Here is a 27,657-nt window from a genome sequence, read left to right on the forward strand (position 1 = left end):
CATCTTACTTAATGGGATAAAACCAGAGGCATTCCCATGAAAATCATGAACAAGACAAGGATACCCACTATTGTCACTGCTATTTAACATTTAACATAAGGTAGCAGCCATGCAATTAGACAAGAGAAAGCAACAAGAGGCATTAAGAATTGGGGAGAAAAAGGGAGTAAAGATAGCTTGGTTTTCAGGAGATAGATCTAGAAAATACTGCAACAATAACAGAGTTTATTTCCCATTTATATTACCAGGAAAAAAGAGAGAATGCCTAGGCATCAAGAAATGTGGAAAACATCCATGAGGGAAACTTTGAAACTCCCACAAAGTCTCTATAATTTAAAGAGGATGGTAGTGGGGCATCAAAAGAAACACAGACAAGTAAAGGGAACAGAAAATTGAGAAATAAATGTAAGTGTACATGGAAATACAACATTGAAAAAGGCGGCACTTCAAATCAGTAGTGGAAAACACAGACTTTTTAATTAATGGGGAATCATTTGGAAAAAGGTCAAAATTGCATTCCTATCTCACACCATGAAACAAAATCCATATGAATCAGAAATTTAAATGTAAAAACAAAATGGAACCATGGGTAAATGTCTTTATAATATGGGAATAGGAAATTTGTTTCTTGCTGTGACCAAGTTCCGCCAACAATAAAAGAAAAGGTTTATAAGTGTGATACATACAATGAAAAATAATGTGCATGGGAACAGAAAAAAAGAAAAGACAAACCTCATGGAAAAGAGAAAAAAATAGAACTAAACAATAGGAAACATAATACCAGAGAATGACTCTAGGAGGTCTGAAGCCTTAAAGTAATAGGAGTACAGGAAAGGAACAGACTGTCAGGATGCCAAGCTCTTAACCACTGTGTAAACTGTTCCTTTAATAAAGCCTCTAGCCTCCATTCAGCCAACACTGTTGATAATGAGTAAGTTCTGTGGGACTCTGTAGTCCTACAGCAGTTTCTCAAAGTTTGGTCCTAGGACAATCTGCCCCAGAATTATCTGCAGTGTTTGTTAAAAATGCAGATTTCTGGGCCCACCCTTTTCGTTGTCGGATATTGTCTAAGAAAACTTTTCCATATAGGCAGAATAGAATTTGACTAGTCATCTGAATACAGTAAGCTATGTTCATTAATCTCAGATAGGAATAGGATTTACTACTTAAAGTTATAAAAACCAAATTCAAAAGAGCCTGAGAGGTTAACCCCTCAGCCAACCCCTCATCAGATTACATATAATGGAAGTAATACAGAAGCTGCAATTGAAGAAGTAATCTTGAAAGTTGAAGAACGAAGGGTGAAAGACAACTGGCCAGGGCAGAAGGTGACTTTTAAAATCTTACAGGTGTTCACATTTACTGAATGGTTTTAAAAACAAAACAAAACAAGATAGCTTGGTGTACAACAAGGTAACCAATACAAAAGTATTTATAATACATTTTATTTGGTTAAAAGGCTAATAGCTATTGTTTACTTAAAGGTTGTTTGGTTGAAAGGAGCTTAAATGAGCAGGAAGATGTTATAGGATGACCATAATAATTTTAAAAGGTTAGTATTACAAAATAGCTATTTTATGCATATTATCTATACATAAGAATAAACACTCCATGAAAAGGCAGAAAATGAAAAAGAAAAAAAACCCCAAAACTTTTTGTCATACGTTTCATCTTCTTGATCTTAGGTATACCCTTGTTTTGACTTGTTATGGTTTGAGAATTCAGAAAAACCAGAATGTATAAATTCACTCATCTTCTCATCTTCCTGCAAAGTAGGAAAAAAAGGAAGATTAACAATAATAACAACCTAAAGCTAATGCTTTTGCTGCAAAGTATGGAGAGGAAAATTGCTGCATCATACCAGTAGAAAGCAGTTTCCTCAAACCACAAAGCTTCGTCATATATTTAAAATACTCTATGATAATGGGAATTATAAATAAGGTTTAAGAGAAATTAATCAACATAGATTTTACACATTTCATGATTTACTGTATATTTCCTTTTTATTAATGAACTTTAGCATACATATAAGAATATATAAAAATGTACAATTTTTTTTTTTTTTTTTTGGTATGCGGGCCTCTCACCGTTGTGGCCTCTCTGGTTGCAGAGCACAGGCTCCGGACGTGCAGGCTCAGCGGCCATGGCTCACGGGCCCAGCCGCTCCGCGGCATGTGGGATCTTCCCGGACCGGGGCACGAACTCATGTCCCCTGCATCGGCAGGCGGACTCTCAACCACTGCCCACCAGGGATGCCCAAAATGTACAATTTAAAAACTCAAATAAATGCTGATACACCTACACCCAGGTTAAAAAATAAACTCTTACCACACCTCACAAGCCTCCAGTGTGCCCCTTTCCAGTGTGCTCCTTTTTGTGAGACGAGATCACAGTTCTCTCATCTCCTGAGAAGAAACCACCATTTTGAATTGAGTTCATCAATCCCTTGTTGAATAGTAGCAGAAACAGTGGGCATTCTTGCCTTGTTCCTAATTTAAATGGAAATACCTCCATTGTCTCCTCATTAAACAAGATACTGCCTTTAGGATTAAGGTATGTATATACAATTTATCATTATAAGAAAGTATCCCTCAATGTCTATCGAGTGTTTTAATCATGAGTGACTGTTGAATTTCGTCAAAGGCTTTTTTCAGCATCTATGAAAGAATCATATGCTTTAGTTTCTTAGGTTTATTAATATGGTATATGAGGATAGGTTTTCTAATACTGAACCAACCTTGCATTCCTGGAATAAACCTTACTCAGTCATGGTATATGTTTTTCATAGCATGGTGTGGATATGCTTTTGTAATTGTGCCATGAACACTTGAGAGGAATATGTATTCTCTCTTATCAGAGTGTGGAGTTTGATATGTATACATAAGATTTACCCTATTCATTATGTTGTTTAGACTTTCCATCTCCTTACTTATTTTTTGCCCACTTTATTTGTTTTATACTGAGTATATTAAAACTTATTAGTGTGTTCCTATCTGTTTCCATGTATCTCCTGTAGTTTTTGCTTCATAAAAGTAGTTGTTCTGCTATTTGGCACATAAATATCATAACTATTACATACTCTTTGTAGATTAGGGCTTTTACTATTTAAAATGTCCCCTTTTGTTATATTCAGTACTTTGGGACTTAAGAGATAAAGACTTTAAAAAATATACTTGTATTACCTTCCTGGTAACTCCTGCTGCTCCTACTCTCAATGCCTATGATGACCACTCCATAATATACTGTAAGCAGTTTCCATCAGGATTTATCCTCAGTGGGGGCCTATCAAAAGCTGTGATGTACCTGCTGCATGCCATTCCCAATCCAAAAGGAAAAAAACAGCAGCTGGATTGTTATTACTCTTAGTATTTATACTAATGTACATTGTGATATTTGCTTTTAAAAATTTTGCCAGCTGGGCTTCCCTGGTGGCGCAGTGGTTGAGAGTTCGCCTGCCGATGCAGGGGACATGGGTTCGTGCCCCGGTCCGGGAAGATCCCACATGCTGCGGAGCAGCTGGGCCCATGAGCCATGGCCACTGAGCCTGCGCGTCTGGAGCCTGTGCTCCGCAACGGGAGAGGCCACAACAGTGAGAGGCCCGCGAATCGCAAAAAAAAAAATTTTGCCAACTAAACTGATTACCAGATAATCTGCATGCCCAGAAGATCTAAACTAAAATAGAATACTATTTCATTACAGCATTTTGCTATATTTAGTTTAGAATAGGTAGCTCTTTTAAAAGAATTAATTAAGTATTATTCAGCAGTAAAAAGGAATGAGAAAAGTCTCTACAAATTGATATGGAGTGATTTCCAGAACATACTGTTAAATGATAAGCAGCAAAGCCCAAAAAAGTAGTTAAGTATGCTACCTTTATGTAAGAAAAAGGGTGATATACATATATCTGCTCATTTGTGCAAAAGAAACACAGGGGCAATAAACCAGAAACTAAAGGAACTGATTATCCACAGGAGGTGGTGAAAATAGGATAGAAAGGAGGGGTAAAGGGAATGGGGTAGCAGGAATGAAAGTAGTTGACACTTCTCTGCATATACCACTTTGTATAGCTCTGACTTGTACAACCCAAGAAATGACTCACATACTCCAAAAGTAAATGACTAAACCTACCAAGATGTGGGAGAAGAAAATGGAATACAAACAATAACAAATGAATAACATAATTATGTTGAAGGTGGGTGGTAAGAAAAGAACTAACCTAAGACAAAAAGAACTGTACCTAAATGTTATGATCTAGTTAGTATGTTTCTCATAGGGATATGGGTCAGCAATTCTGAAACTACTTTATGTGTATGCTAGAATTGAACAAACAAATAAATAAATAAATATGTTATAGATAATGAGAGCCAAGCTACTTACCAATAGAGAAAGAAATTACAAATAAGCAAAGCTAAAATGAACCCTGTGATGTTGAACAGGAATCAGAGGTATCAGTCTAAACTCAAGGTTTTCACTATACACACAGATAGATAAATATAAAAGTATGCATATTCATGGATTAGTATAATACATACATTTCCTAGCTCTGTCTGCTGATGGGGCCTAATATCAATTGTCCCTGTGGTAGAGAGACTCTGTGGAGGACCCCGCCACGATCCCTGCCTACTGGTGTTCATGCCCTTGTATAATACCCTTTCCTTGAGTATGGACAGGAGTTGTGACTTGCATCTGACCAACAGAAATGGCAACAGTGATGGGGTGTCTCCCTTTTGAGTATATGTTTCATTTTATAGCACTCCATCTTGCCAGAGGATTTGCTCTAGAGACTCTCTCTGGTTTTGAAGTAAGTGGCCATGTTGGGAGGCCCATGGGGCAAGGAGCTAATGGTGGTCTCTAGGAGCTGAGGATAGCCTCCAGCCAACAGCAAAAAAGCTGGGGCTCTCTGTCCTATAACCACAAGGAAATGAATTCTGCCAACAATCTGTGTGACCTTGGAGGCGGATTTTCCCCCAGGAGAGCCTCCGGACGAGAATCAGCCTGGATGACACTGTGATTACAGGTTTGTGAGACACTAAGCAGAGTACCCAACTTAGCTAACTAAGTGCAGATTCCTGGTCCACAGAAACCAAAAGAAAATAAATGTGTGTTGTTTTAAGCCACCAGGTTTATGATAATATTGTTATGCAACAACAGATAATACAACACAACATAAGCAGTGAGAATACCTAGTGCCCAGATCTTGTATTGTACCACTGCTAATTTTCTAGCTTTGATAATTGTAGTATAGGTATGTAAGATGTTAGAATTGGGAAAAGCTGGGTAAGGAACATATGAGAAACCTCTTACTATTTTTACAACTTTTTGGTAAGTATAAAATTAGTTCAAAATAAAAAGTTTAACTCACAACTCAATAGGAAAAAGATAACCCAACTGAAAAAAGGGCAAAGGATCTGAATAGACATTTCTCCAAAGAAGATATAAAAATGGCCAATAAGCACATGAAAAGATGCTCAACATCATTAGTCATTAGGGAACTGAAAACCAAAACCATAATAAGATACCACTTCACACTCACTAGTATGGCTAGAAGCATCAAAAAGTCAAATAATAACAAGTGTGCTGGTGAGGATATAGAGAAATCAGGACCCAACGGAGTCCCACTGTTGGTGGGACTATAAGATGGTACGGCAGCTTTGGAAAACTGTCTAGCAGTTCCTCAAACGATTAAACATAGCTAACATATGACTCAGCAGTTCCACGACTAGGCAAATACCCAAGAGAAATGAAAACATATGTACACAAAAAAACTCACAAATGTTTATAGGAGCATTATTTATAATAGCCAAAAGGTGGAAACAACTAAATGATCATCAAAAGACAAACGGATAAATAAAATGTGGTGTATATATACAATAGAATATTTTATTTAGTCATAAAAAGGAATGAAATACTACTCATTCATGCTACAACAGGGATGAACCTTGAAAACATTATGCTAAGTGAAAGAAGCCAGTCACAAAGACCACATATTATATGATTTCATTCATATGAAATGTCTGAAGAGGATGTCTATAGAGACAGAAAGTAGGTGATCGGTTGGTTGTCTAGGGCTGGGAGATACAGGAGTGACAGCTAAAGAGCATGGGGTTTCTTTTTGAAATGAAGAAACGTTCTTAAATTGACTGTGGTGATGGTGTGCGTATCTGTGAATCTACTAAAACCCACTGAATTGTACCATTTAAATGAGTGAAACATACGACAATGTGAACTATAGTTCAATAAAGCTGTTTTTTAAAAAAGCCCTTGGTTAACTGGCTTCTCTTGCACCCTCTCTTGCATTGCTGCCACCTGCTGGTTATTGTTTTAAAATACCTGTCAAAAACGATCAATGTTTTTAATTTTATAGAAGCAAACACTGAAACAAATGCAAAGAGAAAATTTGAGGATATTTCTCTCTATCCTTTTGGAAATACCATCTCAAATATGATCAGGTTATCTGAAATAGCAACTTCATTTATCCTTGGAAAAATAAGATTCTGAATAAAACATATGTAAAAGGCATTTGGACATTTTTTGAGATAATCAAGGAAATGTGAATTGGGATTTGCTATTAGATGACAGTGAGGAATTATTGATAATTTTGTTAGTTGTGATCATTGTTGTCCAGTTTTGTTAAGTTTTTATATTCTAGAGATATATACAGAAGTGTTTTAGGAATTAAATGACTCAATATTAGGGATTTGCTTTAAAGATACAACAACAAAAAACAGATAGTGGAAGTAAATATGGCAAAATATTGGTAACTCTCAAAGCTGAGGGATGGATAAATGGTGGGGGGAGTACTATTCCCTCTTTGGGGGTATATGTTTGAGGTTTAAAAGAAAAAGAAAAAGGACTATTATTCTTTGAGGCCAAAGGACATATAAACACTCTGAATCAATAAATGGGGGTAACAAATAATGAGGTTTGCAAATTATAGGCAACAAAAAAAACCTTTTAAGCCTGTTCAAAGAATAAAAGAAGACATTTCTTCAAATCTTACCCAGATCATACTGTGGTTGTTACATGTCAACAATACATGCTTCACTGATACTCAGAAGTGTTCAAATACTAATTCAGGCAGGAATCTTTTTGAAAGCACGTATTTTACAGTACTGCACTGAAATCGCTTTTATGTCATTGAATACTCACCCTTTGAGACTTGGCTCTTTTAAAGAGAGAGGAGTACACCTTCTTCTTCGGCTTGACAGCTCCGAAGATAGATCTTCTAACTTGTTTTCAGATTTAGCAGTGTTATTTGAAACAAAACTGGTATTTGTCAAGTCCTGTAGCATTCTAATACCTGAAAGGAGTATTGTTTTCAAAAATATTTTTAACAGTATATATAGAGATATGGAACTACACATAGGATATTTACTGGTTTGTAAATTATTGGTAGCAAATTTTTAAACTTAATAATCAAGTTATAACTTTAAGTTTTACAAAAGTAGCACTGAAATTATCTGTAAATCAGTTTTTTTCTAGCAATAATGAAAGGAAAAGAGACCTACCATTTAAGACAAACTAGCAAAGTAGTAGCCTGCAATATTTTTATTCTGAAATCACATTTAGGCTGACAGAAATTCTTCATGAATTCAACTCTAGTCACCGAATCATGCAAATTACTGCACATTCATTCAACATTTGTCATCGACTGCTCACGCTATGAAAGGCACCATGAGGAACAGAGATGAAAGACGGCTCACCAGTCTCTAAAATGTCCTGCAACTCTAGACCTTGGCACTTCTTTTGCGTCAGTATTCCCTTTACATGAAGTCTTATCCATAAAAATCCTAGTGTTCTACATACGTACATTGAAATGTTAGGCTCCCAGTAGAAAACTTTAATTGATATGGGAATGTCTAATGTTGCAAAATTGCTAATAACAAAAGAATGTCAATGTTAAGGGGAAAAAGTGAGGTAAGTAATGTTATATATAGAATGATTTCAAGTATATATTTTAAAATGCATAGATTCAAGCCTGCATGCATATGCCAAAATGTTGACTGCAGTTCTTCTGGGTGATTGTTTTTTCTACTATTTTCTGATTCTCTACTTTCAATTTTCTGCAATGAGTGAGTATTATTTTAATAACTGGGGAAAATAAGAAATAAACACTAAAGGTAAAAATCCTACCTATGCTTTAGGGCTTAAAATGCTATCTATTTGATGATGCCTCTGCAGATTCCTCTAGCCAAAATTATTCCCCATCATTATATCCCTTAACATGTGTGGTTTTATTAAAGCATTTGCCATATTTAAACACTGTACCTGTTACTTTTCCATACATGTACTCTGAGGAAAGGGAGTTGGTATTATTTTTTAATCTTCTAAAATACCTAGAATAAGTTTTGATCATATTAAATATATGCTATTGGAGAGAGTCCCAACCTTAAGAAATTTGCAATTGTCTTTGGTAAAATCAAACCAGGGCAATTCATTATTATATACATTTAAAGCAGCCAATTTCCTTCAAAACTATGAAAAATGAAATTATCTGCCTAATGTCATTATCAGACAACTTTGTGCTAAAGGCCAAATACATTTTTTAGTGTATAAATGTCCAAGCCACTCTCACTGTTATCTTCTCAAAGTATTAAACTTTCTTTAAATTCCTCCATATTGCTTCTACAGATCGGGCTACACAATTATACATTGTTTTAACATTCCATAAAAATGTTATAACAGGAAAGGCTTTACTGGTTAAATGAAAAACTATATAGAATTTTGAAACTTGATCACTTCAGGTATGGACATACCTATTTCTGATCTTTGTGTTCTTTGGTTGACTTTAAAATTCATCTTTTTCATCTTCTCATGCACATCATCACTTATTTGAAAGACGGGTGAGCTCTCCAGAGCAAAATTTTCTTTCAGATTTTTACTAGAAGAAATACTCAAAGGTTTTGAACCCTCAGGAACACTGTTAAAGGAAGAATCTTGTCTGTTAGGTGAACATATCTGAGATAAAGATTTCAACATTTTTGTGTGAAAGTCTGGCTTAATTTTGACAATTTCCTCATTTTCCAATTTTTTTTCCTTAACAGCATATTCAGATTCAACTGATATTCCCTGAATGGTGTCAGATATTATCTCCATTAGTTCATGACTATCTGGAGAAGGATCTACGAAGGTCTTCCTTTTCTTTGATTTGGATGTCATTTTATTTATTTTTTTGACCTGGCACTCTCCTTCCTTTGTCACTTCCACGAAGGGGATATCTCTCTTTTTATTCAGCATTGTAGTGCTTTGCTTTGGATTCTTATGTAGTTCCATTTGGTTTCCAGGGTCAGAATCTGTCTCATCAGTAGTGTGTTTTAAACCTAGTTCTAAGGAGACAGACGTCTGTGAAGAACCTGTTAAGTGCAAAATAGGTTTGTTGTTACCTTTTGCCAAAATGTTCTTTGCCTTGCCTGATGATTCTTCCCCATGCTTTTTAACTGGTTTGTAAGGATTTGAAATTTGACCACAATTTTCTTTTTCATTACTGTTGATTTCCATACAGTATCCACTAATACCTTGGCCTTCAAGTCTTTGTTTAGATTTATTTATTTTAAAATTAAGATCTTTTGTATAGCTTTCTTGGCCATGCACATCTTTATCATTATCCTCATATATCCGGTACATTTCAGAAATTCTGTCTGTCTTCCGACTTACTTTCTGCCTAAGCTTATTTATTTTTGATTCATTCTGCTGAGCGGGTTGCTTATCAGTGACATGCTTTTTCAAATCCAACATATTCTGGGTCTTATATAAATTTCTATTATTTTTGGTGGGAAGATAAATCGTTTGAAATTCATTTGTGACTTCTAGGTTTTCAGAAATGGTTTCTTTATCCTTTGGGGTTAGGGAAAAGAAGGCACCTTTTACTGTGTCATGTATACCTTTGTCGTTAAATTCATTTTTTTGGTTCATTTCCAAAATTATTGCTGTCTTCCGACTTACTTTCTGCCTGAGACTCTCATTTATTTTTGATTCATTTTGCTTCCCAGTATCAGTAGCATGCTTTTTCACACCTAAAAGGTTTTGAGTCTCATAATCACATGGATTCCTATTACCTCTGAGGGAAGGATCAGCTATCTGAAACTCATTTGCATCTTCTAGGTTTTCAGGGATAATTTCTTTATCTTTCTGGGTTAGAGAAAATAAGTTACCTTTTTCTGGGTCATGCATTCCTTTGTCATGATTCTTATATATTTGGTTAATATCAGAAATGATTTCTGTCTTCCGACATACCTTTTGCCTAAGCTTCTTATCTATTTTTGATTCATTTTGACAAGCAGGTTGTATATCATAAACATGCTTTTTCATCCCCAAAACATTTTGAGTGTCATAATCATATAGGTTTCTACTATCTTTGGAAGCAAGAGCAGATGTTTGAAACGCACTTGTGCCTTCTAGGTTTTCAGAGATAACTTCTTTATCCTGGGTTAGGAAGAAAGAGTTACCCTTTTCTGGGCAATACCCACTTCTGTTATTATCTAAAAGATTCACTTCGGAAATTATTTCTGTCTTCCGATTTACTTTCTGCCTAAGATTCTTATTAATTTTTGATTCATTCTGCTGAACAGGGTACACGTCGGTGATGTGCTTTTGCAGACCCAATACATTCTGGGTCTCACAATCACACAGGTTTCCATTATTGCTAGTGGAAACACCAGATTTTTGAATGTCATTTGAAACTTCTAGGTTTCCAGAAATGATTTCTTTATCCTCTTGGGTTTGAAAGGAAAAGTTACCTTTTTCTGGGCCTTGCACATCTTTGGCATTATCCCCAAGTATTAGGTTCATTTCAGAAATTATTTCTGTCTTCCGATTTATTTTCTGCCTAAGCTTCTTATTTATTTTTGGTTCATTTTGCTGAGTAGGTTGCCTATCAGTGACATGCTTTTTCAAATCTAACATATTTTGGGTCTCATAATCACATAACTTTCCATTATCTTTGCTGGAAAGATAAACTGTTTGAAATTCACTTGTGACTCCTAGGTTTTCAGAGGTGGTTTCTTTAACCTTTTGGTTTGGGAATAAGTTATCTTTTTCTAACGTACGAATCACAAATGTCTGTCTAGAAGTTTTACTTTTCTTATAAGCTAGAGAACTAGGACCCATATCAAATTTACTGTCCTGCTCGACTTTATCTGAACTTTGGGAGAAAGAGTATATTTCCTCTTGATCATCTGTTACATGAATTATTTTCCTCTTTTTGTTATACTGTGTACTTGGTCTGTCATCCTGATCAAAGCCATTGTGAAGGGTTATTTTCTTCGGCATGTTCAACTGAGTCAGCTGTTCAGTACTGAAAATAAAATTTGGTTCTTCTGAATCCTCTTTGCCATCCAGGACAACAGATCTTCTTTCCAGTCCATTTTTGATCTTGTCCTCAATATTCACATCTGAACTATTTTTAAATTGTCTCTTTGATCTTTCTCTCTTTTTTTCAGAGCTTGGATCTTTCACTTTTCTGAAAGTTTTTATTCCACAATCATTTGGTTTTTTATTATCTCTTTTATTTTTAATGCCTGTTGAAACTGTAACAATTTTGCTTACTTCACTAGCAGTTAAATCCATGTCACCATCATACACAGTTTTTTGCAATTGAAAGTCATCATTACCCTGAACTGGATTCAGGCCCTCTGCAGTAGGTTCACTTGCAGACTCAGATGAGGCAGGAAGGCACATTATGTTTCTTTGCATTTTAATATTTGCTTCGTTAGTACAATCTTTTATTTCATTATTCCAATTTAATATTGGACTTGAAATCTGTTGTTGATCCAAATCTGTTACACAGGGAGTGTCTGCAGGATTATTTGATTCCCAAGATGATACACGTTTTTTCCTTTTAGTCACATTACTAGGAGATGACTTCTTTCTGTGGCTCATTGACTGGGCATTTTTCATCTCACTCATTAGAGAACTCCTGGAACTTTGGTCTGAGTGGGAATGGCTTTCTATAAAATAAAGGGAAACAAAATTCAGAAATAAGTAGTAACAAGGAATTTATTATTTTAAACAAATGAGATTAGGAATCAAACTGTTTCAGAGAAAGGATTTCTGACAATGTGTTCTGTTCAGATACTAATATTATGAAGAATCTATGCTGATAAAAAATAAAGTAGGGGACTTCCCTGGTGGTCCAGTGGTTAAGAATCTGCCTTTCAATGCAGGGGATGAGAGTTCAACCCCTGGTCAGAGAACTAAGATCCCACATGCCATGGAGCAACTAACCCCGTGCGCTGCAACTACTGAGCAAGTGGGCCACAACTAGAGAGCCCACGTGCTGCCAACTACAGAGCCCACATGCCACAACTACACAGCCCACGTGCTCTGGAGCCTGTGTGCCACAACTAGAGAGAAGCCCGCGTGCCACAGCAGAGGATCCCACATGTTGCAATGAAGATCCCGCATGCCACAACTAAGGCCCGACACAGCCAAAAATAAAAAAATATTTAACAAATAAATAAAGTAGAAATGAATGGAGTAGTCATAAGTCACATTTTACATTTCTATCTACAGAAAATATATACTGGGAATTCACTCTGCCTTGGCCTCAGCAGTAGAGTGGAGAATAGCCAACAACAGAGCCATTAACATTAACATATGTTTCTAAGTGAGAGGAATCTGGGAAATGAACCCAAGTAACAGTGATAACTCTGATAAGGATTACTATCAAAATGTTATCAGCAAGTAGCTAAAGTTTATAAAAATTATATACACACAGTCATATACCTTTTAGAAACGAAAAATAATTCAAACTCCAAATTCAATATAGTTATGGTTCCATATCCCAATCTGAAATTCTATGTCAAATATATAAACCAGACTACACCACAGGATTATTATTTTAAAATACCACATAATTAAAATTTAAGTGTCATCATTTTTTCTTGCTCAACCATCACCTAGGCTCAAGTTCTTGCTTTATCACCAATTGGTTATGATCTTGAAAAAGTCACTACACGTATCTAGAACCTCAATTTTTATATCTCTGAAAAAGAGAAGATATAACTAAATAATATATCATGTCTTTCAATTCATAAGCTAAGATACCAAGAAAAGCTCTTTAGGCCAGCTCACTTCTAAATACTGTTTCCAGAGTAGTAGTATTAGGCCACTGTAGACCTGACATTTGTTGGCATATTTACTTTTTTTTGGCTGCACTGGGTCTTCGTTGCTGCGCGTGGGCTTTCTCTAGTTGTGGCGAGCGGGGTCTACCCTTCATTGCGGTGCATGGGTTTCTCATTGCAGTGGCTTCTCTTATTGTGGAGCACAGGCTCTAGGCACACAGGCTTCACTAGCTGTGGCACATGGGCTCAGTAGTTGTGGCTCACGGGCTCTAGAGCGCAGGCTCAGCAGTTGTGGCGCATGGGCTTAGTTGCTCCATGGCATGTGGGATCTTCCTGGACCAGGGACTGAACCCATGTCCCCTGCATTGGCAGGCAGATTCTTAACCACTGTACCACCAGGGAAGTCCTGGCATATTTACCTTTAAACTAATTTTTTCACCAGAAATTTTAAATAGTAGAAGTTAGGAAATCTGTAACATAAGAAGTCTAACTTATTAACTGTTTATACATGATGGCCCCCAAGAAGAAAATCCAATGAATGTTAACTATTTAATACTGACACTCAAAATGAATTTAAAAAAAAATCTCACCTTTGGGAAGTATATCAACAATAGAAGAAATGTGTTTGGAATCATTTACACCACAAACATTCTGATCATTTTCTTTAAGAAATAACAATTCCAAGTTATGCTGAGTTGATACCAAAGAGGGGCTATCAGGTGATGTCTTTGACATGATATTGTCACACTGCTTTTTTTCTTTATCTTCATCATCATCATCATTTGAAGTTAATGGAACCCTAAGAGCAAGTAAGAATGAATGAGGAATTTTGTATTTTACAAAAATTATTTAGAAAATTACATGGATAGTTCTTTCTATATTCGATTTATTTAAGATCCAACCACAAACCCACCCTGATACCATTTTGTGTTCAATGAAGGCAATGATACCATTTTGTGTTCAATGAAGGTAGGAAATAGGTAGTTTCTAATAGTACGGATGAGTAAAACAGGAATGCTTCTTATTCCCTTATCTCCAGTGACTCCAAAAGGAGATAAATGATATAATCACTGGTTGAGCTATTAGGACAATAAAATTAATGAAATGAATAAAGTTCAAACATACTTATAAATATTCGTGTATAATAGTTATAATTTTCCTGTAATTAACTCTATGGAAAACCCAAAACTCTTCCCCTGGTTTCAAACAAGTACAACTTGTATGTAAAGTTTTGTGTGTAATAAAGTCTGCTATGTTTCCAAAAGGTATCCATGTAAACTAAAGCCATATTCCTAGAGTAGTTAAATCTATGGAGGGAAAAAGAAATCTATGGAAATAGACAAAATGACCTTTTTGAATTCAAAGAAGAAAGAGTAATATGCTCCAATGATAAGGATTTTGCTTTGTATGCCAAACAAATCATAGATATTTAAAAATTATTGATAATGAAAATACTAGAAAATATTTGTTAAAAATTTAAAGGCACCTATCAGTAGAATAGCCATTGGGAAGAAATGTCTATACCACTTGAAGAAACAGGTTAGCAAAAATTGCTTATTTTACAGAGGAGAGGTTCTGCTTCAGGTAATGGCCAAATAGCTACTATTGAATCAACCTTATCAAACATAATGAATATAAATTCTGGACAAAATATAAAAAAAACAACTACCCAAAGTCACTGGAGAGTGAATAAAAAGCAACTAGATACAGAAGAGGGGTTGGCACTTAGAAAAAGGGTGAGCTTCTCACTGTTTACAAACCTCAGTCAGTGCAACCTTTTCTAGAAGTTAGAAATCCAGTCTTATTATTATTAGTTCAAGGTCAGAATTCAGGGCAACTACAACTGCTGTAAAGTGTGTGTGATGGGAGAAAAAACAGGAAAAGTAGACAGGGAAGCCCCAAATTTTGTGCATAAACTCTCTCCAAATCTCTAGCTCATTCCTGAATCACATATATGAGAAAGATTCCAAGTGGCCCAGCTAAGGATTATAGAACTGAAATGAGATTTCATATGTTGTTCATCACAGGGAAGTATTAACAAGTCTGAGTTCAGATAAGGTAACTTATCTACTAAAATAAAACATCAAACTTGTTGGAGGAATATACCTGAATCCAGATTTTCTACAACATAGGAGTCACAATGTCGGGGGTACAATCCAATATTATTCAATATATGAAGCAACAGAAAAACATGATTCAAACTCAAGAGAAAAGATAATCAACAGAGAATGATCCAAATAAATAAATGTCCAATAAGCACATGAAAACATGCTCAGTATCATTAGTCACCCAAAAAATCCAAATCAAAACCACAGTGAGATACCACTTCATATCCACTAGGATGGCTATAATCAAAAGGATAGGTAATAACAAGTGTTAGTGAGGATATGGAGAAATTGGAACCCTAATACTTTGCTGGTGGGAATGTAAAACAGTACAGCACCTTTGGAAAACAGTTTGCCAATTCTTCCAAAAGTTAAACATAGAGTTATATGATCCAGCAATTCCACTGGTAAGGGCGCACCCAAGAAAGTGAAAAATATGTCCACACAACAACTTTTATATGGATATTCATAGTACCATTACTCATTCACAGTCTAAAAGTGGAAAGAGCACAAATGCTCATTAACAGATAAATGGATAAACAAAACGTAGTTTATCCGTACCACAGAATATTAACCGGTCATTAAAAGGAATGAAATACTAATACGTGCTATAATATGGATGAAACTTGAAAATGTTATGCCAAGTGAAAGAAGCCAGACACAAAAGGCGACATACTGTGTGATTCCATTCATATGAAATGTCCAAAATAGGCAATCCATAGAGACAGAAAGTGGATTAGTGGTTGCTGTGGGCTGGGGAAGAAGAGATGAGAAATGACTACTAATGGATATAGGTTTTCTTTTTCGAGTGATGAAAATATTCTGGAATTGGAAAGTGGTGAATGTTGCACAACTTTGTAAATATATTAAAAACCACTGCATTGTATACTTTAAAAAATAAACTTCATATTAATGAGAAATTTTATGTTATGTGAACTATATCTCATTTTTTAAAAAGTAAGTAGAAAAAAGGAAATAATAAGGTGCAGACACCAAAGAAATATGAAACCGAAAAAAAATTGAGAAAAAAAAATCAATGAAACCAAAAGCTGAGTTTTTTTAAGAGATCCGTAAAATTGACAATACTCTAACTAGTTTGATCAAACTTTACTGTCTAGATGAAATGGATAATTTTCTAAAAAGACAAATATTTTCTAAGTTGGCCTGAAAAGAACAGAAAATCTGAAAAGCCCTCCATATCTATCTAAAAAATGAAATTAATAATTAAAAACTCCAGACCCACTTCTCTTATGAATTCTCTCAAATACTTAAGGAAGAAATACCAATTGTACAATTTTTTTCAGAAAATGGAGGAAGAGGGAATGCTTCTTATCTCATTTTACAAAGCCAGCATAACCATTATCAAAACCTATCAAATATATAATAAGAAAATTATAGACCAATATTCCTTATGAAAATAAGTACAAAATTCTTTAAGTAATTATTAGCAAATCAAATCCATCAACACATAGAAATAATAATACACCATTATTATACACCATGACCAAGTGGAATTTATTCTAGGAATGTAAAGTTGGTTTAACATTAAACAAATCAAAGTCACATTAATAGAACAAAGGAGAAAAGTTATGATTCTCTCCACAGATACAGAAAAAACAAATTTGACAAAATTCAATACAAATTCATTATTAAAACTCTCAGCAAACCAGAATAAAAAGGAACTTCCTCAACTTGCAGAAACGGTGCCAACTTTTCAACAGTAAAGACAGAAGACAATGAAATAATACCTTTAAATTGCTAAAATTTAATAACCTAAAGTTTTATCATTGCAAACATAATCTTTAAAAATGAAGGTGATATAAATATGTTTCCAGAAAAATAAAAGCTGAGCGGATGCATTGCTAGTACCTGAACTAAATAATAAAGGATTTCTTCAGGCAGAAGGAAAATTATTTCAGAAGGAAATAAAATGCAAGCTTATTTGTGAATTTTACCTCAATAAAGCTGGAAAAACAAAAAATAAAATACAATTAAAAAGGAGCATACAATTAAAAAATGCAGGAAGCAATATGAAGAAATTGGAAATGAATATTGACTACACAAAACAGTGAAAGTAGTTAATTTGTGGGATTAAAATATATGCAGAATGAAAATACATAATAATAACATAAAGGCAGGACACAGGAATGTCGAGTCAGTGTTCAAAGATGCTAGCATTACTGAGGAATGTTAATATAATAATCAGTATTAGAGTATAATAAATCAAGGATGAGTGTTGCTATCATTAGGGTCATCATAAAGGAATAGAAGTTAATAGACAAGGAAAATTAAATTATGAAAAATGTTTTATTTCAAATGAAATAAAGAAAGGAGAGAAAAAAGGAACATAAAACAGGTGGCTCAAACAGAAAATAACTAGATGGCAGATATAAACTCAACTCTCAGGAATTATATTAAATGTAAACATAACAGCTATTCTAATTAAAAGAGATGATATTACATTAAATTCATTTTTTAAAAAAGGTAAACCTACATGCATTTTAAATATAACAGAGAGTTTGAAAGTATAGAAAAGGACATACCATAGCAATGTTATATCAGACAAGTAGACTTTAAAGCAGTATCATTTCCAGAAATATTTCATATTGATAAAACAATTTATCAGGAAAACAAATCAATCCTAAATTTATATGCGTCTAGTAACAACTTTAACATATATAAAGCAAAAACTGACAGAACTAAAAGGAGAAATAGATAAATCCATAATCACAGTGGTAGACTTTAATGCACTTCTCTCAACAGCTGATAGACAAGAGAAGCAGGAAAGATATAGAAAGTCTGAACAATATAATCAGCAAACCTGACATAATTGACATATATAAAATACTGCATCCAACAGCCACAAAATACACATTCTTTCCATGTGTACCAAAAATATTTACCAAATTAGACCAAGCTGTGTTCTAATGCAAGTCTCAATAAATTTAAACCGACTAAAATCACTTGAACTATATTCTGTAATCACAGAGGAATTAAATTAGAAACCAACAAAAAGTAATTAGAAGAAAACACCCAGCTGCTTGGAGATTAAATAATCTTGTAAATGATCCATGAGTCAAACAATGTATCTGAACTGAAGGTAATAACTACTTTGAAATAAATGATAATAAGGATACAGCTTATCAAAAAATGTGGGATGCAGCTAAAGGAAAAAAATAGCCTTAAATGTAGGCAGCTATACCCCAACAACTTCATATTTTTGAAAAGGCTTAAAAACAATAATCTAAACCATTTTAAGAAACAAATAATTACAGTAATAATAAAACTTTTAAATTGAAAAGATAAACACAACACTGTAAATCAACTATACTTCAATAAAATTTAAAAAAGAAAAGAGATAATAAGAAGCAGAATAAATGCAATAGAAAATAAATATACTAAAAGAACGATCAACATAACCCCAAAGATGATTCATCTTTGTAAAGATGACAACATTGATAAATCTCTAGGGCAAAACTAATCAAGAAAAAAGTGAGAAAAAACAAATAGCCAATATTGAAAGAGAACATCATTATGTACCCTACAGCAGACATTAAACGTGTAACTAAAGCTATTCTGAACGATTATATGCCAATAATTTGATATTTTAAATGAAATGGATAAATCTTTTTAAAAATTAACAAACCTGACAAAAGAAGAAATAGAAAAGCTGAATGTTCTTACATCTATTAAAATGGGATGTTATCAAAAATGTTTCCACAAAAAAACTTCAGGTCCAGATAACTTCTCCCAAATATTTAAAGAAAAAAAATTTTTTACACAAATACTTCCAGAAAATAGAAAGAGGGGTATTTATCAATTCATTTACTTTGACCAGCATAATATAAATATCAAAACTTGACAAAATATATTATAATAAAGGAAAATTATACATCATCTTCATTATTAAAATACATGCAAAAATCCTTTAAAGGATTAGCAAAATAAACTTAGTGATATATATCAAAGGGATATATCATCAGGAGCAATTCATTTCAGGATTGTAAGTGATTTAACATTAAAAATATCAATTATAATTCATTACCTTAGTAGAAAAAATGTTAAAAATTCATTACATTAATAGAAAAAAAGAGAAAAATATTATCTTCTCAATAGTGACAGAAAAAGCATTTGATAAAATCCAACAGCCATTGATGAAAAAACTCTTAGCAAACTAGGAGTACAATGGAACTATTTTAATCTGATAAGGAGAATCTATAAAAACCTAAGAGCAAACATATTAAATAATGGGAATACAATAAGAATACCCACTGTTAGTACTTTTATTCATTACTGAACAAGAAATAATCAGTCCAACAAGGTAAGAAACAAAAGATAAAAGGCCTATAAACTGGAGAGGCAGGTGAAGGGAAAACAGTTCTTATTTACAAATAATAAAATTCTATTAATATAAAATTTTTTAAAAACTATGGATAAATTATTAAAATTAATAGCAATGTCAATGTAAACAAGGTTAATATTCAAAAATTAGTTGTATTTCTATATACTATCATCAAATAGAAAAAGAAAATTTGAAAACTATCAAGAATAGCACTAAAAACATCAAATAAGTAGGAATAAATGTAAGATGTGCAATAACTGTATTCTAAAAGCTCTCAAACTACATACATAATATCTAAAAAACAGAGTGATATACCATGGTCATGGAAGAAATACTCAATTTTATAAAGTGTCAATTTTCCCCAAACTGAACTATATTCTACATAATCCCAATCAAAATTCCAGGTGTGTGTGCATGTAAACTGACAAGCTAATTCTAAAATTCACATGGAAATGCAAAAGGCCAAGAATGGCCAATTAATATGTATTCTTAAAGCATAAATAACTAAAATAGAGATTCAAACTATCAAATATCGAGACTTATTATAAAGTTAGTAATTAAGATAGTGTGGTTTTGACAAAAAGACTCATGTAATAGAATAGTGAGTTCAGAAATAGACCCATACATATCCAGTCACTTGATTTTTTATACAGATGACACTGCAATGAGGTGGGGAAAGGATGGTCTTTTCAATAAATGGTTCAAGGTCAACAGGATTTCCACACTAAAAAAATAAATGACTCTTCTCTCACATCATACCCAAAATTCTAGGTAGACTGAAGATCTAAATATGAAAGGGAAAATAATAAAGCTTTTAAAAGAAAACAGACATAGGAGAACACGTCATGAACTTGCAATTGGTAAAGCCTTTCTTAAAAGACACAGAAAGCATAACCATAAGAGGGAGGGGGACAAACAGATATATAAATTGGATTCATCCAAAGATACCATTAAGAGAGCAAAGAGGCAAGCCACAGAGTAACAGACAATTGTATGCACAAAGAATTTATACACAATGTATAGAAAGAACTCCTACAAATCTGAAAAAAAAAAAAAAAGATAACCTGATAGAAAGAAAATAAACATATAAACAGATGCCTTACTTCATTAAGTATCGGGAAATTAAAACTTCAGTGTAATACCTCTATACCCCATATGGCTAAAATGAAAAAGACAGACAATAACAAGTGTTGTTGGAGATACATAACAACAGGAATTCTCATATATTGCTGTTAGAAATGTAAACTGGCATAATCCCTTTAGAAAACTGTTTAGCAGTTCCTTCCAAAGCCAAATACATGTAAACCCAGCAATTCTACTCCTAAGTATATACCCAACAGAAATGTATACATATATTAATCAAAAGGCAGATACAAGGTAGAATTATTTATAATAGACCAAACCTAGCAAAAAAACTAAAAACAGAAGAATGGATAAATTATGGAATACATACAATGGAATACTATACAGCAATGAGAATGACTGATCTACAACTACATAGGACAATATGGACGAAATCTCACAAACACAATGTTGAGCTACAGAAGCCAGAGACCAGAATCATACATCCTGTATGATTTCATTAAAAGAAATTCAAAACTAGGCAAAATTAATTAATCTACAATGTTAGTAGTCAGGATAATATTTATCCTCGGGTGGGTGATGAGTAGTGACTGGCAAGGGGCACAAGGCTATCTGAGGTACTGGTAATAATCTGTTTCTTGGTCTGGGTATTGGCTATACCATATAGTGTTCACTGTGAAAATTCACCATTCTCTAAAGATTTTTGCACTTTTCTAAAATGTACATTATACTTCAAACAAAAGTTTACTTAAGGGCTTCCCTGGTGGCGCAGTGGTTGAAAGTCTGCCTGCCAATGCAGGGGACACGGGGTCGTGCCCCTGTCCGGGAGGATCCCACATGCCGTGGAGCGGCTGGGCCCGTGAGCCATGGCTGCTGAGCCTGCGCGTCCAGAGCCTGTGCTCCGCAACGAGAGAGGCCACAACAGTGAGAGCCCCGCGTACCGCAAAAAAAAAAAAAAAAAAAAGTTTACTTAAAAAAACACAGTAAAATTTTCTGGAGGGCAAGTTAACACTTGATTCATACATTTACATGAAATAATGCATGCATAATGACGGCCAAGATTTTCTTGAAAAAAACCTGAGCACCTACAAGACAACAAAATGTACTATTTTAAAACTATATTAATTAAAATGTACAGGTGCAATGTGGCGCCAGTACAGAACAGACAAAACAATGGAACAAACTGGAATGAATAGAAAATGACACAGTGGATATAAGAATTTTTTTTTTTTACTATAGTACAGATACCACTTCAATACATAAGTGCACTTTGTACACTTAAAAAAATGCATTAAACCTATAATTTATGTAACAGAAAGAACACTGTCTAAAAGAGACAAGACAATTCTGATCAATGCTATTAATTCATTGAGTCATTTTACCTCTCTGGACCTCAGTAACTGTCTTTAAAATTGATAGGTTTGGGCTTCCCTGGTGGCGCAGTGGTTGAGAGTCCGCCTGCCGATGCAGGGGACGCGGGTTCGTGCCTCCGTGTGGGAGGATCCCACATGCCGCGGAGCGGCTGGGCCCGTGAGCCATGGCCGCTGAGCCTGCGCATCTGGAGCCTGTGCTCCGCAACGGGAGAGGCCACAACCGTGAGAGGCCCGCGTACCGCAAAAAACAAACAAACAAAAAAAAACGGTAAAAGTGATAGGTTTGAAATAGAGTATTTACTAAGATTATAATCAAATTAATCAGGAAATGGGAATTTTGGTCAGGAGAATAGTAATGATGAAAGTTTATTTTAAAGTCTGAGTAGTATGCAAGATAATAAAGGTAGAAATAGTTATGAGATTTACCCAGCAGAAAACATGAGGCCAGTGGTGACCTGGAGGAAAAGAAAGAACTGAAGAGTAGCAGGATTCTATAGATGACCTTGGTTATTGAATTGATGGGTAAGTTTCCTTGGAGCCCTGGAAATACAACCTGTAGCAAGATACCACAAACCATCTCATTTCTACCTTAACAGGCAACTACAGGTTGATGAAACCAGAACATTGCATAACACACACAGATTATGTTGTATGAAAATCTAAGTATTCTGAACCAGTGTAATTCAAACCTATGTAACTCAAGGTCTACCTGTGTCTCTTTCTTCTCTAGAAACTATGGGAAAGCTGAATATTATTTCAAAGTTTAAAACTGAATTCTATTAGATTATATCTTCAATTTCTTTCACTGGTACAATATTGACAAGTATTTCATTATTTATTTTTAAATGTTTTTCTGTTTCAAGGAAGCAAACCAAATAAAAACTTTTCGAAGTCCAATTCAGGTAAAAGTGCACCAGTCAGTATTTAACCAAGTTTTGGAGCAATTACCTTGCAAATGGAAGACGCATCAATTTGCACTGTTTACTAACCCGTTTCTTCTTGCTACTTGGCAGAAGAAAGGGACTCTCATGGAACTATTTTTGAAAAGAACAAAGAAAATGAATGAAATTTCTAATCTCATTAGATCATGTTTGTCATTAAAGTACCAAATTATACAAGATACTAACAGTAATAGAACAATTCTTATGTGTAGCCTTCAATAGTTTAATGAGAATAATGTGATGATAAGGTCAAACACAGTTCTTCCTTAATCATGCCATACAAAGATAATCACTACTAATATTTTGGTGTATAACCTCCCAAACTTTATTCTATGCCTATGAATATATACACATGTCTATACTCATGCATATACAATATTTCTACATATACATTTGACCCTTGAAGAACATGGGGATCTAGGATCTACCTCTATTTTTTTCCCCAATAGTTTTTCGATTGTGTCCATCTTTTTAAAAATAATACAAATTCTTCCCTAATTTGAAATGACTTTTCTACTAATATCTTTTATGTTTTTGAGTCTGTTTTGTCTTGTGTTCCATGAGCTGTCTAATCCTGTGTTACTTTTAATCGAAAGCTAATTTTTATATAAAAATTTCAATAACCAATTATATCAAATAATAATGTGCTGTTAGCCAATTAAAATTAATATTATCTCCATTCCTTGGTACAAAGTTTAAGATATGCATCTCTAACCTTGATGCTACTTAACTAATCTGAATTATCCTCAGTAATGCTAAAAATATTACACTATTTAGACACAAATTCTACTTACCTCAGAAAGAGTGCTCATTTCAATGGCAGTTATCAAGCTATTGTTCATGAGTGCTTCTATTTCTATAAGCTTCTTATTCTGAAATAAAGAAAGAGCCTTCTAATCAACTAAGACTTGGAGTTTATTATACCATATACATTTACAAATACCATCAGTTGAGAAGACTTAAAAAATAACAGATCACATTAGGCTAAAATGGTGCTACACTGCATAGTTCAAAAAGACACAGACACAGACACATACACACAAGTTTTGAATGCTTTTGAGCTATCAGTCATAAATTTTCCTACTTTTTTTTTCTGGCAGCACCACGCGGCATGTGGGATCTTAGTTCCCTGACCAGGGATCGAACTCGAGCTCCCTGCATTGGAAGCACAATGTCTTAGCCACTGAACTGCCAGGGAAGTCCCTTCCTACAGTTTTTAATCTTCTCATAATAATAATACATCATGTGGCAACTGAACACAGTTTGTCAGCCACAGGAATTTAACCTCCAAGAAGTATAGTAAGTCATTTTTCCATTTTAAATTAATTTCTACTCATTTTGGAGTTAGAGCTATAGCTGTAGCTGTATCCTAGCTAAGCACTGGCTGTTACTGCCCTGCTGTGGACAAAGTTGGAAGTTGGAAGGAAAAGCAAGGACTACAATCTTCATTCTACTTGGCTTGTAGCCAGTGGAATGTTGCCATTAAGAGAGAATACAAACACTCAGGGAACTTTCCTCCCTTCAATTCACTAGAGGAATTATGCCCATCTTCTTATAATATATTAATGTATCAAGTTTTGCTTATGATAAGCAATCAAATGTTGATCAAGGTATTATATTAGTTTGCAGAGCCACAAGTACACATTTAGAATGTAGATTCAAGACACCTATTTTATTACCCATTAACAGTTTGTCCATTAACATGGCACACTCTTTCAATAAATTTTTTACATTAATTACAGGTCTGAAAAACATTTAGAGCTTCTAAAATAATACAGTTTTAGAATTCAAACACAATATAGTTTCCATACCAAATTATTTAGCTTTAGACGAAGAAATGTGTTCTCAAAATTCAGTTTCTCCACTTCTTTTTGCAATAGCATCTTTTCAGTTGTAATTCTTCGAGAATTCTCTTTCTCTCTGCTAAGAGCCTGAGCTAATGCCCTGTTGTTGTGCTTTAAAGAAATTTTGAAAATAGAAGAATTATCTGTAAAAAAATTTTAAGAGTTAATATTGAACATCTTAATACATTTTCATATTCCTTAATAAAACTACTTTGGACAAAACATATTTCACTTTGTTTTAGCTGAAGTTAGAAAAGAAGAGCATGACAACACAGATGGAATTTTGAAAAAAATGTACCCAGAGTTTGGAGCTGAAGAAATAAAAGCTAGATAGAAGATGAATAAGAGTTGTGAGAAATGCAGAATGTTTGTGAATACAGAGTTAGGAATAAGAGGACTCTAATATAGACACAGTATTCTAGATAATTAGATCAGTCACAAAAACTAAATCTTGATACTTGTTACTCTGCCTTCCTTCCTACCTTTGACTAGGAGGTAGAATGGAGAAGCTGATCCCACAGCTATAACTAAAGATGTCCTAGAGAAACTGGGGTAGCCAATCCGTGAAAATTTTAGAGCCAGTTTCTGTGGCTCCAGAACTGAATTAATGCTCCCAAAGTCCATTTTTCAAAACCTCAAGTCGAAAGGCAGCATACTTACTGTAATGTTGGACAGATCATCTAAACCCTGTGGGATCTTCTACCTCCACCTTAGATATCCTACCTCTTATTTCTAGGCATCTATTGCAATCTAAACTTGACCCCTTCTCTTTACAAGTACTATGTAAATATAATTTAAATCAGAATGCTTCCCCGTTGTTAGCAAAAGAAATTTAATTGTGAATTCCTTGGTAACGCTCACCTTACATATAGTGTTCCCTTAGTACACCTAAAGCATAACTGTATTTTCATAATTTTGATTTACATGCCACTATTCAATAACACATCCCATGGATTTAAAGTTATAGTATATGTAATATGTTTTATTTTTTTTATTTTTTATTTTTTTTGCGGTACGCGGGCCTCTCACTGTTGTGGCCTCTCCCATTGCGGAGCACAGGCTCCAGACGCCCAGGCTCAGCGGCCATGGCTCACGGGCCCAGCCGTTCTGCGGTATGTGGGATCTTCCCAGACCGGGGCACGAACCCATGTTCCCTGCATTGGCAGGCGGACTCTCAACCATTGCACCACCAGGGAAGCCCTGTAATATGTTTTATAATAGTAATATATATTTTTATGTAATAGTATTAATAGCTATAGTAATAGTAATGGTAATAATAGTTTATAATACTAATAATATATTTTAAAATACTCAGGGAAAGCTTGGGTGTCTAAAAAAAACAGAGTCCAAAAAGTACTTTATTTTTGGCACAAAGAAAGTAGATTCAGACAGCCACCTTTGACATATCAAGTGGAAATAGACTAGAACCAGTTTAGGACTTGCAGAAGCTAAAGGTTAATAACATTTTCCTGTTGCACTCCTCAGACTCAGTGTATTCCTTCATAGCAGTGGGCGTGCAATGGTCCTGCCAAAGAGAATAGGAAACTGCCACTATAGAAAGTGGTCTAATACAAAAGATGGTCCTAGAGACCTGGGTAGGAGCAACATTACGATTTAAAGACACTCAGGAGGCTGGGCTATTTCACAAGGCACAATTACTTTTCACACGTGTTGATCAACAGGAAACCTCCCCCAATCCTGCTAAGATGGAAATGAATCACTGAGATAATTTTCAGAAGTAATGAAAATTTATCTTGGGGTGTTTCCCTTTTTTTTTTTTTTTTTTGCCTTCTGACATCTTAGCTCCAGAATCCATGAAACACCATCTCCAAAGAGGTCAGTGCCCTCATGATGAGCTTTGGTTACATAAAATCACCCACTACAGCACACTATCTGGGCCAACCACCTCTAGATTACCCATCATCCAAATGCTGCAACATGTCAGAAGGACAATCCGTCACTTTTTTTTCAGCTCTTTTCCAGAAATGTCATGTTGGTATTTTCTTTGCAGTGTAGGAGGTAGCTGCCTTGGGCCACCCCAGCCTCACTGCTGAAAATTCAGCTGTCACCACTGACAGTAAATCATCATAACCACCCAACTAACAGGAGTTGAAGGAGATAGGAAGAATTGAATAGAGAAAGTCTCATTTAACAAAATAGTCATTTTAGTCATTTTCTATACTTGAAAAAGTATCAAATACTATATCGATTCTCCAGAAAAAAGTAAAAATGTGAGTATACTTTAAGACTAATAACACTTACTTAGTATTTTTGTTTTGATTTTTGAAGCAAGAGAAACATTCAACTTAGCAGCCTTTGAAATTCTTTTCTCTTTCACATGTCTTTTAATTCCTGAGGTAAAAAGTGAACCAGTTTCCATCACTGGGTACTCCATCACTGAAGTAAAAAAAGAAAGCAGGAGATCACAGTATTGATTAATAAAGGGAAAAAGGATAACTGATAAATACATTCTAAGAAGTAGATCATGACTTAAATAATATACTTTGTACATAAGTATTTGCAGAACCCTTCATATAAAATCTAAAAGTATGAATATAATCAAAAGTGGTTTAAAAGTAGAATCCTAAAAAGGTAAATGACTTTGTTTTTTCATTTAAACCTATATCATTATATCTGCTTGCCAGGAGCTAGGCTAGGCACTGGGGACAAAAAACAGGATAAAGCTGCATAGGAATGCACAGTCATGGAATGCACAGTCCAGTGTGGGCACAGACTCTATTGTGATACAAAGTAAGAAGTGTAACCTTAGAGACATGCACAGAACAGATGTACCTAATCCTATGGGGACTGTTCCCACTTCATCCTCGGACATACACTCCATTTCTCTGCAGCCTTTACAGCACAACTCCTTAAAAAATTGCCTATACTCAGTTTCCAATCTTCTTGT

At 34.5% G+C, this 27,657-nt stretch overlaps 1 protein-coding gene across 1 annotated transcript; it reads right to left on the reverse strand.

The window, feature by feature from the left end:
• Positions 1-27,144, reverse strand: SGO2 (shugoshin 2). Its single transcript, XM_060015604.1, has 9 exons — positions 27,012-27,144; positions 24,717-24,892; positions 23,700-23,777; positions 22,913-22,998; positions 13,652-13,860; positions 10,152-11,945; positions 8,757-9,860; positions 7,150-7,300; positions 1-1,765 (listed from the first exon to the last, which is right to left on the reverse strand). The coding sequence occupies exons 1-9, from the start codon at positions 27,142-27,144 to the stop codon at positions 1,750-1,752; spliced, it is 3,747 nt and encodes a 1,248-aa protein (XP_059871587.1). The 3' UTR covers positions 1-1,749.
• Positions 27,145-27,657: the final 513 nt, after the last annotated feature.

Source organism: Delphinus delphis, chromosome 7 (genome assembly GCF_949987515.2).
Source record: "Delphinus delphis chromosome 7, mDelDel1.2, whole genome shotgun sequence".
Classification (NCBI taxonomy): Eukaryota; Metazoa; Chordata; class Mammalia; order Artiodactyla; family Delphinidae; genus Delphinus; species Delphinus delphis.

What these genes read in the sequence shown, in the direction of transcription:
- SGO2 (XM_060015604.1), bottom strand. Translation starts at nt 27,144, where the DNA reads ATGGAGTACCCAGTGATGGAAACTGGTTCACTTTTTACCTCAGGAATT. An exon ending in GTCTAAAGCTAAATAATTTG is followed by an intron (nt 23,778 to 24,716) that starts GTATGGAAACTA and finishes TCTTTATTTCAG; the next exon opens with AATAAGAAGCTTATAGAAAT. An exon ending in AAATGAGCACTCTTTCTGAG is followed by an intron (nt 22,999 to 23,699) that starts GTAAGTAGAATT and finishes TTTCAAAAATAG; the next exon opens with TTCCATGAGAGTCCCTTTCT.